General features: G+C 36.4%; 1 protein-coding gene across 10 annotated transcripts in view; it reads left to right on the forward strand.

Moving 5' to 3' along the window:
- Positions 1 to 19,114, forward strand: part of AAGAB (alpha and gamma adaptin binding protein) — a 50,765-nt gene that overhangs the window by 22,146 nt on the left and 9,505 nt on the right. For 9 of the 10 annotated variants that reach the window (XR_005653356.1, XR_005653357.1, XR_005653358.1 and 6 more), the window contains 3 exons: positions 13,816 to 13,898; positions 14,745 to 14,841; positions 18,953 to 19,057. Coding sequence is in view for 7 of the 10 variants with exons in the window: in XM_039865230.1 (XP_039721164.1) it covers positions 13,816 to 13,898; positions 14,745 to 14,841; positions 18,953 to 19,057 (285 nt within the window). In the remaining 3 variants the exon portion in view is untranslated. The remainder of the gene's footprint in view (positions 1 to 13,815; positions 13,899 to 14,744; positions 14,842 to 18,952; positions 19,058 to 19,114) is intronic. The other variant, XM_039865232.1, reaches the window with a different exon arrangement.

Raw genomic sequence — 19,114 nt, forward strand, 5'->3', positions numbered from 1 at the left:
ATTTATGTACTTTAAAGGATGCTCAGGAAGAGATAACCCTCAGAATGGGAGAAAGTATTTGTAAACCATATATCTGATAAGGATCTAGCATCTAGAATGTATAAAGAATTCTTATAACTCCATAATAAAAAGACAACCCAATTTAAAAATGGTAAAGGAGTTAATAGACATTTTTTCAAATAGATACACAAATGGCCAGTAAACACATGATTCTTAACATCATTAGCCACTGGAGAAATCACAACCACAACAAGATACCACCTCACACCCACTAACTTGCAGATACAGAGAACATTTTTATGGTTGCCAGATGGGAGGTGGATAAATGAAAAAGGGGAAGGGATTAATAAGTACAAATTGGTAGTTACAAAATAGTCATGGGGAATATAATAGTCACAAAATACAAAATAGTCACGCATAGGGAATATAATCAGTAATATTGTAATAAATAAGTACAGTGCCAGGTGGGTACTCGTTACTTTGGGGACCCCTTTGTAAATTATATAAATGTCTAAGTACTATGGTCTACACCTGAAGCTAATATAAAATAATATTGAATGTCAACTCTAATTGAAAAATAAAAATAAATTAAAGGTCAAATTAGGCTTATATTTTGAGGTAGAGCCAGCATGATTTCCTGATACTTTGGATGTAAGGTATGAGAAAAAGAGAGCAGTCAAGGAGGACTCCAGGATTTGGGCCTGTGAGTTTTGGAGGATAGGTTGCCGTCAAATGCAATGCGGGAACTACAGATGAAGCAGACTTTGAAGAGCAGGGTGATATATCAGTAATTCAATTTTGGACATGTTAACTTTAAGATGGCTACTAGACTTCCAAGTAGAGATGTCAAGTAGCCATTTGGATAGATGTGTGGAGTTTGACATATAATGGCATTTAAAATCTTGAGCCTGGATGAGATCAGCAAAGGAGTAAGTGTAGTAAAGAGGACCAAGAACGGACTCAGCCCAGGGACATTCTAACATCAAGAGGATAGGGAGAAGAGAAGGAACCAGCAATGGAGACTGAGAAAGTATGATCAGTGAGGTAAGAAAACCAAGAGTGTAGAGTTCTCCAAGCAAAAATGGAATGTCAAGGTGGAAACAGTAATCAGCCATGCCAGATGCTGCTAATAAGTCAAGTAAGATGAAAATTGAGAATTGACCTTTGGGTTTAGCAGTGTGGAGGTTGTTAGTGCCTTTAAAGAGAGCAATTTCAGTGAAGTAGTTTTAAGAGAGATTAGAATGAGAGAAATTGAGATGGTGACTATAAACTATTCTGAAAAATTTCACAGCAAATAGAAGCAAAGAAATAGTTGGGAGTTAGTGAGAAGAGTGTGGTTGAGTTTTATTATTATTTTTTTTAGGTAAGAACAAGAGCAGGATGTTTGTAGGCTGAAGTGAAAGATCCAGTAGAGTGAAAAACTGATAAAGTAGAGAGAAGGGAGAATTGCTGGAGTGATATCCTTGAATAAGTGAGATTGAGTGGGCTCTACAGATAGAGGGATTGGCTTTGGATAAGAGGAGGAAAGTAAATCTGTGGAAAGAGGAAGATAGTACATGGGTGCAGATGTTGCTAGGTGGGGAGATGTGGTACATCTGTGTAGTTTCTTCTGATTGCTTCAGTATCCTCAGTGAAGCAGGGAGTCAGGTTATAAATTGAGGGCCCAAGGGAAGTAGTGTTAGGATTTGAGAAAAGAGAAGAAAAATGAAACGTCAGGGAGGAGGAGGAGAATGAACTCCAGATTTTGTAAAGAAATATGATTCAACAACATAGGAAAGAGACCACCAAAAGTGTATGATAAATTAAGAGTAAAACAGTAACAACAGTTCTAGAAGGGAGGGTTATCTCTGGCATGTGTGTGTGTGTGTGTGTGTGTGTGTGTGTGTGTGTGTGTGTGTGTGTGTGCACGCGCGCACACTTGTGTGTGTGTGTTCCCCAGCTACATTAAGCTGTATCAGTGCAGGCGTGGAGTAATTAGTTTTTCTTTTACCAAGCAAGGGTATCACAGCAAGAGAGAGGCAAGGGATTAGGTAGTGTACATAAGAGAATAATTGTAATGATTGACCATGGAATTTAAGCTGGGCAAGAAAGAGAGAAAATCAATGGAGAGAGGTTCAGTGAAAAGGCATTAGTTTTGAGGTCTCAGTGGAGTTGGAGGATAGTTGGGTTGAGATACCATAGGGAAGGATAGGTGGTGGTTAGTGATGGAATGCATGAAAGTGAGATTATGGAGAGGTTATTATTGGTAATAATAAGTTCTTAGAGTATGATCATGGGAATACATGGTTTAAGTGGAGTAGAGAACAACATTGGTAAAACAGAAATTCAGTGAACTGAGAGTCAGATTGTTAGAAGGATCATCTGTATTTATATGGAACTTTCTAAGAATTCAGACGAAGTAGTATTGGAGGAAATGGCAGTGAGCCAGTAACTAAAATTGTGAAGAAATAAGGGAAATGGTTGGATGATGGTAGCAAAGTTTCTTAGACACTGGCCTTGAAATAAAGATAGTCTATGAGAATATTAGTAGGCTTTTATATTCAGAGGAGATTTTAGGAGTAATTTAATCCAGTGATTCTCAGCTGAGACCCACTTGGGGCATGGGAGTGCATATCAAATGCTACACACACCATCTGGAGATATTTGCCCTGCTCCCATTGACAATCACGTTAACTAGTAAGCCAGTATTACGAGTTGGTTGGTAGAATGACGTATCTCTCAACTGCATTGGGATAGAAAACTGTTAGGAACTTTTGAGCTGATTTGTTCTTTTCAACACAGGAATGACAACTGTAGCATACTTGACAGGAGATCATTCACCCTTTTTGTTCGAATACTTCAAATAACAGGTGTCTCAGTACTTTGTGAAGCAGTCTTAGAAGCAGTTAATTGCATATAGAAATCAAAGAACTGTCCTGTTAATTCTCAGCAGATAGAATATCTTTTTATGCTGGTAGTTTGGGAAAGGGATATTTATTTTGCTTTGTATCATGGACCTGAGAACAGTGGTGAAAATTTTCCCTCTCAGTGACATATTTTCTGTGCTGCTCCCTGTTACTGGCTTTCATTTTGATCATTCTTTTCCTACTCTTCCTAGGAGGTGAAGAAAGTTCCAAAGGAATTGGAAAAGATTTAGCTAAGGGCTACTGAAGTGATCAAGGGAATGGGAAGAATGCAGATTGTCTAATAAGTTTGAAAAAAACCAAAGCCGAGAAGGGATTTAATTGGAATCTGTAGTATAGAGTATGTATTGGTAAATATGGACTTGATTTCCCAGATCCTAGACTGCTATAACTTAGGAACATTCCCTAAAGTTTAAAATGGTTTACCAATTACAAATAAAATGAAGGCATTATTGAACATAGCAGGAGATAATTTATGAGTACTATACTAATAGATGATTCAGACATTAAATAGATATGGGTTAAAAGAGGGCTACAAGTTCTTATGGATGACACTTGTACCTAATTCAAGTTAGGAAGGTTACATGTCCTAAACTTTTAAGACTATTATCTTGGACAGCAATTATATTTTTCTTCCAATATTTTTCTATGCAGTATTTTTTCTATTAAGTCTAGTACTGACTGGGCTGACTCAGATTACATGTTCTTGAATTTTATAGAATTTAATAAGGGGCATTGTTTTGTTTGGTATGCTAGTATATGTGAATTAGCCAGGTGCAGGCCTTTAGAACGTACAATCTCCATGCATGCATCTGGTATGACGTCTTCCTTATACAGTTGGGAAAATGAGGCCTGAGAAAGGGGAGGTGACTTGCCCATATTCACACAGTGAGTCAGTAGCTAAAGTGGGACCAGAGGGCAGGTCTCCTGACCTGGAGTGTTGTGTATTTTTCCATTACTGTGTGTTGATTTACATTATTGGCTGAGAAATGATTAGAGAAATGAACACAGAGCGGTTAAATAACTTACCCAGGCTGCATGGGAAATTATTGGCAGAGCCAGATGAGTTCATTCCCTACAGAACCCCCTCAGTGTAGGTGTTCTGGCATGAGTAAGATTTTAATGAGACAGACTAGAAGTAATGATCTTATCTGAGATTTTGGACTTTTTTGCTTATTGCATTTTAAATCCTTTTTGAAAGGCTGTCTGAAATGGTATTGATACTAACTCTATCCCATTGTTCTGCATTTAATCCAAAGTACAGATAAGTCTCCTGGATAATTAGTGTAATAAATACTTATATAATACTTAAAAGATAGCTTATTTTAAATTATTTACTTAGTGTCATAATCTCTTAAGTTTAAGACTTTATTTGTATGTAGTATATACTCAGTGTGTTTTTGTTTAATTTTACATTGTAAAAGCAAAGAGGTTATAATACTACAATTGTAGGCAATTTGTTATTCTAGAAAGAGATTTATAAATTTTCCTGATATGGGGACACAACTTCTGGGCTAACTTATAATAACCTAGTTTTATATTCTTGGCTTTACCAATGTCTTTTTTCATAAGCTAAGGCATACATTCTTAATAGGCACCGTCACCCCCAAAGGAGTGAAAATTGATTCTTGGGGAGGGGTAAAAAATACTTCTCTTTTTTATGTGTAAAGCACAGATATACATATAATATGTAAACATATATGCAGTATGTCTGTAGTATTAACATTTCAGTGGAGTGGGTATGTCATTATTACGGGCAAAAAGGTCTAAAAAGGCCCAGCAGGCAGTGTATCTTCAATTCCTGGCACAGAACTCCTAATGTAATATAATAAATTAATATTTGGTTTTTGACCTGGATCCTGAAACTGCTCCAGAGCAATAAAGGTATAAGGTGCACTTTTTGTTATTCAATAACAAGCCCCTTTCACCCACACCTGAGGTTTATGTTAATGAAGTGACTTTTGGAATATCTCTGGTTGCTAGGAGAACCAGCCATGTGATTAGGGGGTAGAAACTTTCAGCCCCACCCCCCTGACCTGGGAGGGGAGATGGGTTGTCAGTTGAGTTAATCACCAAGGTGATTAATTCAGACATGACGCCTACTTATTGGAATTCTCCATAAAACCCTAAGCAATGGTTCTGGAGAGTTTCTAGGTTGGTGAACACATCAAGGTGCTGGGAGGGTGTTGTGCCCATACCTTCTTGCTTAGCAAATCTCTTAGGCCTGGCTGTTCCTGAGTTATATTCTTTTATAATAAATTGCTAATCTAGTAAGTAACTGTTTTCCAAGTTCTATGAGCCGTTCTAGGAAATTATTGAATTTGAGGGGGTTGTGGGAACACCGGATTTATAGCCAGTTGGTCAGAAGTATAGGTGAGAATCTGAAACTTGAAGTTGGTGTCTGAAGTGGGGGTGGAGGAGGGTAGCCTTGTGGGACTGAGTCCTGAACCTGGGGAGCCTGCGCTAACTCTGGGCAGTTAGTGACAGAATTGAATTAAATTGTTGAACACCCAGTTGAACTGGAAAGTTGCTTGGTGTGGGGAAAAAAACGTACATCTGGTGTCAGACTATTGGTTATGAGTAGAGAAGGCAACAGGAGTGTTTCCTTTAGGGGCCGTGATGAAAATGGTTGAGAAACACTGGATCTGGTTGTATATACTAAGCTCTGCCTTAGAGAAAATTCCAGATATCATTGTATCTATTCATTGTAAAGATCAAACTTCTAGGGAAGTCAGAGTTTCTACTATATATGAGTTAAAGACATGACATCAGAATGGTTCAGAAAATGAAGTGAATAGGACTGCCTTTACAGTTAGGCTATGCTTTTTAGATGTCTCCATCCACATCAGTTTGCTCACTATATAATATTTCCTATGCTGTCTTGCCTTACATTTCCTTGACCTGAAAGCAAAGGAAATGAGATGTGAATAAGAATCTCAGTTGCCTTCTTGAGTTACCCTCAGCCCCTATCAAAGCCAGGCTTATGGATGTGGAGACCTACTGTTTGGGTCTATCTTACATAATTTGATAATGTCCCCTATTATCATCATGAAAGGAGAAACCGTGGGTCAGTGCTTCATGCCAAATGTGACAGATTTTAAAAGTTGATTCTCCCCACCCTTTTGGTCTCCAGTGAGATTGCCTTCTCTTTCCATTTCTCTGGTACATCAGAAAGCCTATCTGTAAAATATTTTGTCATCGTTAAATGATCTAGGGATCATGCTCAGTATTGTGCCTTGAACTTGGAAGGCACTTGGTAAATAAGACTTGGTTTTAAGGGCAAAGAAAAGATGGTTAGTTAAAGCCTGATGAGTCGTTTTGTTTTTCAGATGAAGTTGTCACTTACTGTTTCCCATAGGAAGGTAGCATTATACATAATGTCCTCGTTTATAAAGTGTCAGTTTAATTTACCCCAAAGATCCCATGCTGGAATTTGTTACCTGAGCACTTATGAGGGCTGTGGAGGATTTAGTTAGTCTGTACTCCATGTCTCTTGGGTATTCACTGGGCCTTTCTACAAATACCACTGCTGAGTGAAGGTCAAGGCAGAGAAACTCTATGATCTTTTATTGTTTCTAATCAGTAAAGGAGGGATTAGACTAAACAAATATTAGAGTTGTGACTTTGATCCCCCAGTGGTAAACAATAATTGTAGAGATTGGATTTTGAAAGCCCCGAGAGTGTTTATTTTTATAGTTTAATCTCTAGTGACACAGGTGGGTAAGGATTAAGTGGAATTTTAATAGTAGAAACAACAGTTCTTTCATATGGAGTTTTCCCATTATAAATGAAAAGAATTGATTCTCTATTAATTTATGTATCTTGTTATTAAGTAAATTCCCCCGAATTTACTTAATAACAAGATACCACAGGAGAAATCCCTGATTACAGTTTAAGGAATCATTTGCAGCTGATATACAGAGTGGTGGCAAGAAATGAGTACCAAAAACACAAGATCTCTTCAGCTACCTGACACCTGGGCTACTCTCCTGAGAAAGTAGATGGCTAATGCCTATAATATAAATTTTAAAAAGAGAGAAAAATGATGATTAAAAATTTGGATTTAATGTTACAGAAAATAAAACATCAAATTAATGAGAGGAAAAATGGTTAATGAAGAGAGTTCTAGTGGGGTCTGTCTCTGCCTAGGTGATCTTGAGAAGGTGGCATCAGGTCTCTGGACCCCAGTTTCCTAATCTGTAAGATAGGATAGAACGATACCAAGATTAGATTCTATGGAACTGAGTTGCTTGAGTCAGAGTGAGTTACACTTTTTTAATCCTCCACACCTGATATTGTGGTACTGAAGAAATGATTTTAGTAACCTCTGACAGTTATCTGAATGTTGTCAAAAATAAGATATTGATTTCTCTCTCCTCCTCCTCACTCTCCCTCTCTCTGTCTATCTCTTCTGTGTCTTCTCTCCCTGTGTGTGTGTGTGTGTGTGTGTGTGTGTGTGTGTGTGTGTGTGTGTGTGTAGAAGGCATAATTTGGTGGAGGGGAATGTATTGTAAGAGAAAAAGGGAAGAGGGAATTGTGAAAAATTAGAGAAGATGGAAGGGAGTAAATGTGTGAGTAAAATGGTGAGACTTCGTTTTAAGAAGTCATGCCCCAAATTGTCCATAAGCAAATGAATGGTGGGAAATCGCTTCAGATTAGTCACCCTAGAATCACTGCAAGCCTCCTTCTGTGGCCACCTTGAAAAACATTTTTGGTATTCTTGCTTTGGAACTATTTTTAGAGCTGGTTATGAACCACATAAGAAAAGTCATCTTTTTCTTCAAATTAAAGTTTTTGTTTCATTGCTCTCATAATTCTCCGCACTCGGTTTTAAATGATATTTTGACTCGATTCTAAACATTCCTTTGGGAATTTTCAAGTGTGCTTCAAGAGATAGGACTTTACAATGGAAACATTATTGGAATTACTGTGAAGTTTCTTTTACAAGAACTTTGGAAAAGACAGTACTGATGTTTGGTTCAGTTTAAGAATTTGTGTATATGTGTGCATAGAAAAAAAGACTAGGAGGACGTATACCAAAGTATCGATTGCCATCTTTGGTGATTGAATTTTCTTTATACTTTTTCCTATTTTGAAGATTTTCTGCAATGAACATATTGTTTACAATCAGGAAAATACATTGTCAGGTTCCTTTCTGGTCAGGTTCATTATATATTCAAGGATTAGCAGAAACTGTTGACTTTTGAGTAGGCGTCATAGGGAGAGCATAGATTCACTTTTCCTTAGTGCAGAGCCAATGTTGGAGCCAGATACAGTGCTTAAGCCTATTTCTCTAAATAAGTGCTGTTTTAATTAAATAATATTCTTCAAAGTTTTATCCTTTTCAAGCGATAGTTTAGTAAAAGAGAATAAATCAACTCTTTATTCTTTTTTGATTTCAAAAACATTTCAGTTTGTCAAGCAGAAGTGGAATGTGATCTGAAAGTGTAGGCTTATTTCCCTAATACTAGTGAAATCATTTCTGGTGGAGTACTGCTTAAAATAAGTTTTTATGTAAATAGTATGGCGTGATTAAAAAATGTCATTCAAAAATAGGTATAGTTTCTCTCTGTAAGTTGAAGTGTCTTAGTTATGGTTATGGTAAGTTTGGTCATGTTTATCACATACAGATGGAAAAGGAAATATTTTGTGGAGAGAGAAGGAGGATGTAAAGAAAACTTATGATAGAAACTTAAACTTAAGATGATGCCAAATAATTGCTGCTTTATTTTTTTTTTAATTTTTTTTTAAAAATTAAGTCTGTTGGGGTAACATTGGTTAATACAATCATATAATTTTCAGGTATACGTTATCATTTGACATCTGTATATTATATTGTGTGACCACCACCCAGAGTCTAGTTTCTTTCAGCTACCATATATTTGATCACCTTTACCCACTTCACCCAATGATTCTCGCTTTAAAGAAAAAAAGCTGAAATATGAATACAGAAAATATATAGCAGATCATCTAAGGCATTTTGCGTTTTTTTTTTTCATGGAAATTCTTTCTTAATATTGTGAGTGGTATATATAAATTTGAATTAAAAAAAACTTCTCTGTTTAGCTAATTCTTGTGGCCTTTGTCTGACAGTCCTTTGAGGCGGTCAGTAGACATTTCAACATCCCCACTGTATACTTTGCACTATTCTGGGAGCCATGGAAAGTAGAAGAATCCTTAGTTATTGTCTGTGCCTGCCAGGAGTTTATAATACAGTTAAGGATGGCGGATAGACTTCAGACAAGTATTAATACTAGCGTGTTCTCTAAAGGGCTAATTGAACAGTAAGGGCAACAAAGGCAAATGGCACTGAAGGAGAAGCGATTAAGAGTTAAAGTCATCTAGGGAAGTTTCCCAAAGTAGGGAGAGGATATTTATAATGCTGACAAGAGATGATATGGAATCTTTTAAATGTTTCTATTCTCTTTTTTCATTGAAAATATTTTGAAGAAATGACTTAAAACCTGACAATTTTAACCAAAAATTTTCCTGTCCTAATTACTAGATCTATATCAGTGGTTCTCAAATTGGAGGTGATTTTTGTGCCCCCCACTCCCATCTCTGGAGACATTTGGCAGTGCTGCACAGGACCCATCCCCATACACAAAGAAGCCTCAAATGTCAATAGTGCTGAGCTTGAGAAGCCCTTGTCTACATGTACTTGAGGGATAGTGAAGGGATAGTAGGGCCTAACCACCTGTCTGCCACTAGTTTTACGTAATAAATGCCTCCGGGAGTTATGGGGCTGGGCTGGGATTAGTTAATGAGAAGCATTAAGGTATCTGATAAATTATTCAGTTCTGAGCTGTTTAGCTCAGTTCAGTTGAAATCAGTCTAAATTGGGGACATAATGAAGGATTACTGACAAAAGAACTATATGTGAATAAAGACGTCTTTTTGCATTTGTCCCAAGTTTCTGTTGTTTCTAGTATTTGTATATTAAGCATTAACTGTCTCAACTTTTACTCTTTACATGGTACCTCTGGGCTTAAATCCAGAGTTCTGGATTTCATGTTCAGGTTCTAGCTATGTGACTTCGGACAAGTTACTTAATCTCTAGTTTACTCTGTAAAATATAATAAAATAAATCCTCCGTAAAAGAAGATAATAAAGGAGATAATGTTGTTTTCTATTTGTGTATATTTGTGTATAGAGACATATTTTGGTTGTGAGGATTAAAGAAGTATTGTATGTTTAGTACCGAGAATGTTCCCTTGCACAGTTAGCACTCAGTAAATGTGAACTATTATTATTAACTCTTACAGTAGTTCTGCAAGGTAAGTACTGTTATACTCTCTGTATAAATGTAGAAACTGAGGCACAGAGAGGGCATAACTTGTGTAAGACCACACAGTAAGTTGCAGAGCTAAGATTCATATCCAAGCCTTTATCTCCAAATTTATATGCTTATTATATTGCCTTCATAAAATAGTGGATAAGAGCAGAAAAATTAGGAGGAAAAAAAATAATTTTTTTAGAATGACTTTCCCTTTTATCCATATTAAAATTTCCATTTTTGCCTAGGTTTTTAATTCTCTGTCTCATGGAATGTATGTCAAAATTGTTATGTGAAATGAATTTATTTCTGAAATAACAGTGTACCTTTAGATTTGTAAAATGATATCCATATAATTCATATATTTCAAGTTTTCTTGAAACATCTTATCAAAAATTAAATAAATAAAAGCTGCTCCCCAGAGCTTGAGAATTTTCCATTTCAGATCTTTATTCTAGAGGCTATAGTTTTGTTTCTGACACCTCTTGGAAGAATTCTTTGCTAATGACCAGCACCACTGGATCTTTTTTTCATGATACTGTTATTTTTATCTATTATTCCAGTGGCGCCAATTTTCTAGTCTACTGAAAAGGAATTAGAAGTTTTTAGAACCAGAGTTTATTATGTTTACTGTGCCTTCCAGAATTATGTATTTTATATCACTTTACTTCCCCTTTCTGGAGACCTGAAGTTCCAGAAGAATCAGTTGAATAGGTAGATTAATTTATTCCTTCCTAGCTTAGTATTTTGTGGCATCAATAAAACCAGGGATGCTAAAGTCAATTAACATTTCCATTCCTTGAATCCTGGGGAGAAAAATCTGGCAAATAAGATTTATGTAATCCTTTCCTATAAGGATAGTTTTACAATGGGTGCACATGGGAATTTTGCTAAACATTGAACTAAGCAAAATGGAGAGTTTCTTTAAAACCATAGATGTATAAAATAAAATCCAAGATTTTTAAGCGCCGTTAATGAGCAAACAGTCAGTTTGGATAAACAAAAGTGAATTTTCTAATTGTGAGAATTTATAAGTTTCTAACTTCCTTTAAATATAAATATTGCACTAGAACTTAGTGATCTCTCTTGTTAGTTGACTAAATTCTCTTTTGTTTATAAGAAAATAATGAGGAAGAAAAAGTCCTTCCACCTTATTATAAGTAGCCTGAAACCTAATTATAAACTCAGTTATCTGTGAAGCTTAAAAGGATCCTGAAATTTAAGGTTCTTGTTTTTCTCTCTAGTTGCAATTTAAAAAAATATCTAAGCCCAGCTGATTCAAAGTTATTGTCAAGAGAGCATATAGAATGCCTCTTTATAAAATCACAAACTTCTAGAACAGACTGGATCTTAACCATGTATAGCAACCCTCTTATTTTACAGAACAGAAAATCGAGGCACAGAAAGATTGATTAGTTTGTCCGAGATCACACTGGTAGGCAGAGCCAAGAATAAAATCCAGACTTTCTGACCAATAGCCCAGTTCTCTTCCCAACATTCTGGCTTTTTTTTTTTTTTAAATAATATTATCCATTATTAAAATTGGGGCATTCAAGTTTTTTATTATGACAAAATACACATAACATATAATCATTAAATTAAAACAAATCTCTTTAGATAAACACGTGAACATGGAGCAAAAGTCAAAAGGTACATGGTATACAGTGGAAAGTCTGGCTCCTTCTAACTCTTGTCCATCCCAGATCCCCTTCTTGGAGGCAGCCACTGTAAAGAATGAGGCATTTTAAACAGACTGCTTTGGTCTAATAACATGCCCAAGCTGACATTGTATCACATTATTCTTCATGGACCTGCATGCAGTATGGCCTGCCAAGTTTAGGTAATACCCGACAGAGGAAAAACATAAACTGTGGAAGTGGAATATGGAGAGATTTGTGAATTGGATTTGAAAATTACTAAAGTCCAAGTTATTTCCAGTAATAAAAGTAAGTGCTCTCTTACAGCAGTACTCTATTATACAGATAGTGCCTTTTGTAAAAAGAGCCTAAAGTATAAGAACCCTCCTGTATCCTTAAAACATGTGAAATCCCTGTCTGAGTATTGCATAACTGCATACAGGTGCTGTAAAATCTGTAGCACACTGACCAAAAAGAATTATGTTGATGTTTGAACAAATATCCCCAGGCTCTGAAACCATCAGTGTCGGGCATCATCACATGGATCTGCTTCTCTCAGCCTCTGAGCCTCCACAGCCTACCTTGATGAAACCTTAGCGCCTAGTCCTTGGGTGGGGCACACTCAGGCATTTGGCCTGGAGAGTCTTTTGCAGAATGAACAAGTTGGATGAGGAGGTGAAAGGGATCTCCTGGAGTGCATGAGCACTTTTGGCCCTGCTGCCACTGTTGAGGTTTTGGAGCAGGAAAAGCAGCAGGGCAGCAGCAGGCTGTTAGGACTGAAACCTTCAAAGCTTGGGTACTAGGTTGATAGCTGCATGCAGTAGTAGGTCAGGCAACTGCCCATGTGGTGAGAGCTCAGACTGTAACAAGGTGCAGGCCTAGATGCAGCTTGCCACCATAGGGGCTTCATCCAGTTTAAAAGGGAAATCTTCAGGTGCAAGAAAGGACGACGGAGACTGCATGTGGTTTTCCTTCTTTGCTACCTCTATGTGACTGAGCATCTGACAACAGGTTTCAGCTAGCAGGGAAGAGGACAGAAGTTGGTAGGTGGTGTAAAGAAAGATGAGAATTGTTTTAGGAAAGGATAGAGAGAGGAAAGGCAAGGGGGGAAGAAGCTGTCTTTTTGAAATAGAAGTTCTTTGACTTCCACACTATTAGACTCTTGAAATGTGGGTTTCACGTTCGACTCAGTGTCTTATTTTCAGTTTCCTGGTCCTAAGACTTTCCTAAAGTTCTTGCTAAAGTTCAGATTCTTTGGCCTCTATCCTAAAGATTCTACCTCAGTCTAAAGTATACTGCCTACTGAATACTGGGGTAGTTTATAACGTGCCCAGGTGATTCTGGGAACACTCAGCTCAGGTCTAGGCTTTTACTTTCATCCATTCAGACATTCTGCTCAAGATTTGTCCTCTATTGTAAATACGAATTTCGAGAGTATTGGGAGGCTTAATTGCAAATGGTGTACTCATATCAAAATTAAGAACATTATTTTTAAAAAGCATGGATATTCCTTTTTACCTGCTAATACCTTGGTATCGATTTTCTAAAAATGGTTTTTTTTTCCTATTGTATTTTTTTTATTTCATTAATTTCCAGCTTTTCTCCTTTCTGCATTTTTTAAGTGAAAAGCAGAATCTAAGTTTAAAGATACTGGATTATCTCTCAGTTTCCGAGGACAAGATAAAAATGTTTTCGATTGTTTAAAACACTGGAATATTCGTTCATAGTGACTATTAAAACATCAGTGCTGTTAATTTTTGCAAACAGAACTGCTGAGTGGCCTTTTGTTGTAATGGCCCTGCCATTATAGTTGACTTAGACTAATACTCTCTGATTTTAAAAAATTATTCAGAATTTAGACAGTATGGTAATTGATAGTAACCTTTTTGTAGTTAGAACTTTTATAATGAGGATATAGCCATTGTTTCATCATCACAGCTATTTTAACAATTTAAAATGTAAACTAAAAATTTCAATGATTGTATTTTTTTCTTTTCAGATAGGAACCAAGGCTTTAGCCTTCTCAGCTCATTGGCTGGAGCAAACCATAGCATTGGGTCAGCAGAGACCTGCCACTCAGAGGTAAAGATTTTTCCTGGATCTTTTCTCCTCTTTGGCTTTAATTTCTCCTCGTCACTATGATTCTTTATACCAATTATTATTTTTTCTACTTAAGAAGTGGCAGAGAATATTGAAAATAGATAAAAGGAGAATATATAAAATGATCCTCTGCACCTGGTACCTATTGAGAGAAGGCTAGTTCACCATGAGAACAGTAAGCCCTTTCAGGGCAATTTGGGCTGTTCCATGTTTTCTTGCTCGTGGGATTTTAAAAATGTGCTAGGATTTCCTTGAAACAAAGTTTTCTTCGTATCTTCAAAAATGAAATAAAATTGATGATTCTTTTTAAGTACTTCCTGTGTACAAGGCTCTGAAGAAATCTGAAGGCCAGATCCTTACCCTCAATGAGCCTAATAGACTGATTTCAGCCCCCTTTCTTCAAGGGCTTTGGTTCGAGTTTTCCACCGGTCAGTGTGCTGGAACCAAGAGAACATTAGACAGTGCCACACCGTCTTTCCAGGCATCTTTTTCATCAGTCTCTGAGCTGCTTGTGATATGATCATGTACTTTTTCACATTTCGGGTAAAACATGGATCTTAAACAAAACAAACAAACAATGTTTTTATAGTCCATAGCAAAATCATAACACTTCCTAATTTTTCCTTGAGGGAAAATACTCCTGAGTCAGTGAATTTTTAGCCGTTTATATTTTTTATGTAACATTGATCCTTCTTCCTTTTCTCCTTATCTCTAGCTTCTATTACTGCTTCTCGAAAGCCAGCCAGCAAGTAGAAGTATGAGCCTTTAGGATTTAATTCTGAAGTAGCCTACTATTAAATTATTGCTTCTGTGTATTTTCCTCAACAGCAGCCTTGTTTGCCAGCAGCAGATAGGACTGAATCCCTCTTAGATCCTCGGGGTGGTGCATCTAACACAGCAGACGCTCAGGTTGATAACATTGTGGGTAAGTTCTTCCTTGGGCTGCCAAGAGACAGCTCTGTGGAACTTGGAATGGCCAACGTATCAGGGCATAAATCATTTAGAGGGAAATTGACTCCAAACATGGACAAGGGAAGAAAATTGATAGTGTACCCCCAAGTGAATGTGAGCCTTGGCGATGGCTATCAGAAAAAGGAGGTAGAGTAAATTGGATACAAATCTGCGGGTACCATTTTCTCTCTAATTCTCTTAGCAGGATTTTGATTCAGATCATCTTAGCTAAAACAGGACCATGGGTGAAACAAGCTTTATATCTCCATATTCCATAGTTTTTTCATAGTATTTAACAGTAGTCAGAATTAATGGTAACAAGAATAATGCAACCTTTTAAGCCCTTTCACGTTCTTTTAAAGTTCTTTTATATTCACTTTCTCATTTGGTTAATGAAGTTTGGCAGAGAAGTTATGAAGGTGAGGCCCAGAGCAGTTCGATAACTTGTCTGAGGGTATCTAACAAGAAGGTCTTGAAACTGAAACTAGAATCCAATCTGCTGTCCAAAAGCCAGAAAGCTGAGACACTTAGTTGAAATAACTATAAATGTTGTTTTGTTAGGGAGCTGCTGACATCTCTATTTTCTTTTTATGCCATAGAGGGCCCATGTGCAGTAATAAATTTTTTAAACAATTTTTTTTTGATTATAAAATAATCCATGTAGAAAACTCAAGTGATTGGTTATAGAAACATATTAAGAAGAAAAGATTACATATAATCTTTTTTCTCTATAATTTTTCAGTCTTCTCCTTTGAATCGAATTCTTCCTATTTTTTTTTATTGAACTGTAATTGACCTACAATATTATATTAGGTTCAGTTGGCTTTTAAACCTGCTAAAGTCTCTGCCATGAAAACAAACCATTAATCACACTGAAGGATGTAAGGAAGACAAGAACTAACCTAAGTAACTTGGGCAAACAGTATGCTGACTAGATATCATAAGGCTAAAAACAAAAATAAAAGAATAGAAATACTGAACTTTGCTTAATGAATTTGATTCTCACAGAGGTATGGGTTAGAAATTCTGAAATTATACATATTTTACATATATTATGGTTGAAAAAATAAGAAAATACAGTGGAGATAAAGAGCTAGGTTTCTCACTGTCAAAGAAGTTACAGATAAGGAAAGGGGAAGACTGTGATGAGCCTTTTGATGCTGGACTGAAATTAAAGGTATCGGTATGTACTCATGATTTTTAAAAGTATATTTATGGTTAGAGTGATAGAAAAATATACGTGTGTGTATGCATGTGTTAGTACATAGATATATATAAAGATATGAAATATATATGAAATATATATAGATATATTTTTTCCCTAGCTCTATCCACTGAGAAGGCCTAGATGCAACAATACTTCAATAGCAATGGATACACTCAGCACTTAGATCTTGGTTTCTCCAGTTAAAGGTACCAGAGTCAGGCAGGAAAAATGCAAGGTAAACCTGGAACATCTCATAGTGCCAGAAAATAAGAAAGTGCTCAAAAAAAGAAAGGGGACACACTGAAAGGGCAGAGGAACCAACCTGAAAGAGCTTCCAGTGGCTGAAGCTGGAAAATAAATTTATATAGTATTGGGCTATAACCCATGGAATAGAATAAATATTCATAAAGCCATACTGATATAAATAAATAATTAAACAAACAAAACAACTGCGAAAGAAAGGTCTGTTCCTCCTTGTGGAAAAATTCCAATTAATGTAGAAGGAATGAGGGAAATAGAAAATCACCATTAGCCACACACCACAGTAATAGTTGTTGCAGGCCAGATCTACTAATGGATGTTAAAATTAGTAGATGGAAGTTTGAAAAGAAACATGACATTTGCATAGTCTAAAAGTATCTCTTCCAAGATATTTATAACAAAAGGGAAAATAGTAACTTAATACTGGAACAACCTGGCAGATACCACTTTAAATTGCAAAGGTTCTATCACCAGTAATAAGACATATCGGTATCTTCTCTCCATTACGATGCACTGAGTGAGCACTCACTTCTCTGGTGTTCTTGCCAAAGGTGCGTAACCTCAGTCTAATAATATGAGACAAACCAAAATTGAGGGACATTATACAAAATAACTGACCAGGACTTTTCAAAAGTGTCAAAGTCATAAAAGATGAGGAAAGACTAAAGAACTGTCACAAATTGGAGAAGACTAAGGAAATTTGACAGCTCAGTTCTGTATAGGAATCTTGATTGGATCATAGGACAAAAAAAGAATATTAGTGGAAAAAGTGATGAAATTTGAATGAAGCCTATGGTTTAGTTAATAGCACTGTACCATTATTAACTTCTCATGTTTATAATGTGGCTATGTAAGATGTTAACTCTAAGGGAAGGTAGGTGAAGGGCTATTTGGAACTCTACTATTTTTGCAACCTTTTTATAAGACTAAAATTATTTCCAAAAAAAATTTTTTTAATGTAAAACCAAACCAACGGAAGTAAAACACTTCTTCAACTCCATGTTTCCTTTCTTTTTTTACTAAAATTATTTCCATTCCTCACCTCCCATTCACTCCTCAACACATTCCCATCTAGCTTTTGCCTCCATTTCCCTCTAAAACAGTTCACCAAGGACTCCCATACCACTGAATGTAATAAATGCCTTCCAGTCCTCATCTTGGCAGCATTCAATATTATGGATAAATCCCTTTTCAAAACAATATCTTTTCTTGACTCAACCAACACATATCCTAGTTTTCTTCCTACTTCTGTAATTATTCTTTTTCTTTCTTTGGAAAATTACCCTCCTTTACCTAGCCTTTAAATATTGCCATTCCTCCATATTCCGTCTGAACTCCTATTCCAAATCAATAAGCACGAAATAATCTATCCACATCCACAGTTCAGTTATCATGTATACACATAAATCACAAATTTTTATATCTAGCCCCAAGTACCAGCTGCTAGCATGACATGCCCATTGAACTAAAGCAAATTTGTTAACCAATTTTTTAACACCAAATTATCTGTATGGCATTGTAGTAGGTGCAAAGAATTATAAGTTATCATCCTTTTCTTCAGGGAGCTTACAGTCTAAAAATGCAGAGACAGACCTTGTAATATAACTGTTAAGGTTGTGGGCTTGGATTCCTGGGCAACTGGATTCAAGCCATGGCTCGACCACTAGTACCGAGACAACCTTGAGTAAGTTATTTAGCCTCCTTTGGCCCTAGTATCCCCTTCCATAAAATAAGGGTTAACAAATCTTCCCTCACAATGCTGTTAAAAAATGAAATGCAATGGTGTGAGTAGTGATGCAGGCACAAAGTAAACTCTGTGTCTTACTATAGTAGTATTTATTATAGTAATGGTGGAGAGATGTCAGAGTACAAAGTAGCATATGTCAGGGCTGAAATAGTTCTGTAAACACTAAGTGTGGAATGAATTCAAAGGAAGGAGACGTGTGGACCAGGATAGTTAGGTAGGGCATCCTAGAGGTGGTTGGCCTGGAGTGGAGAATGAGTTAAAATTCTGGTTAAAAATAAACTTTGATAAGGAGGCAACATGCTGAGATAGAAATAGTAAAGGATTTGTAGTAGGAAAACAGAAATTTAAATCGACTCTACCTCCAAATAGCTGTAATTTTGGATGAGTTCATTTTTAAACCCAGGTTTTTTCATTTGCAAATTGCAGACAGTGACATCTGTCTTAACCACCATATATGGTTGTCAGTAATAGATGTGAAAATATTTGTTGTACAGTAAAATCTGGTATAAATTTCAGGCATTTATTGTGGAATCATTGTCCGTTAGTGGAGTTGGGAACACCTAAGTCTAAATGCAAGATCACTCTTACTAGTTGTAACCTTGAGCAAGTCACTTCATCTCAGAGCTGTAGTTTTCTCATCTCTAAAATGGGAAGCATATGCCTTGCCTCATTACAGTATTGTAAGGATAAAATAAGTTACTGTTAATTTGTGAGGGCCCACTAGCACCCAAGCAGGGTGAAGCTGTAAAGCTGGTACACATTGGACACTCATTCAGTGGTGACTTTTATCAAAGCAGGATTGCCTTAGGATTCTGTGTATTTATCACATATATAAATAAAATGTGACAATGTGATGAATACTTATTTCAGATCCCATGTTAGATCTGGATATTCAAGAATTAGCCAGCCTTACTACGGGTGGAGGAGATTTGGAGAATTTTGAAAGACTATTTTCCAAATTAAAGGAAATGAAAGGTAAGTGAATCCATTGTGTCTAACACGTTCCCATGTTGATGCTCTGTAGTTTTATAT

Source organism: Pteropus medius, unplaced genomic scaffold, assembly GCF_902729225.1.
Source record: "Pteropus medius unplaced genomic scaffold, Ma_sr-lr_union100, whole genome shotgun sequence".
In the NCBI taxonomy this organism is placed as follows: domain Eukaryota; kingdom Metazoa; phylum Chordata; class Mammalia; order Chiroptera; family Pteropodidae; genus Pteropus; species Pteropus medius.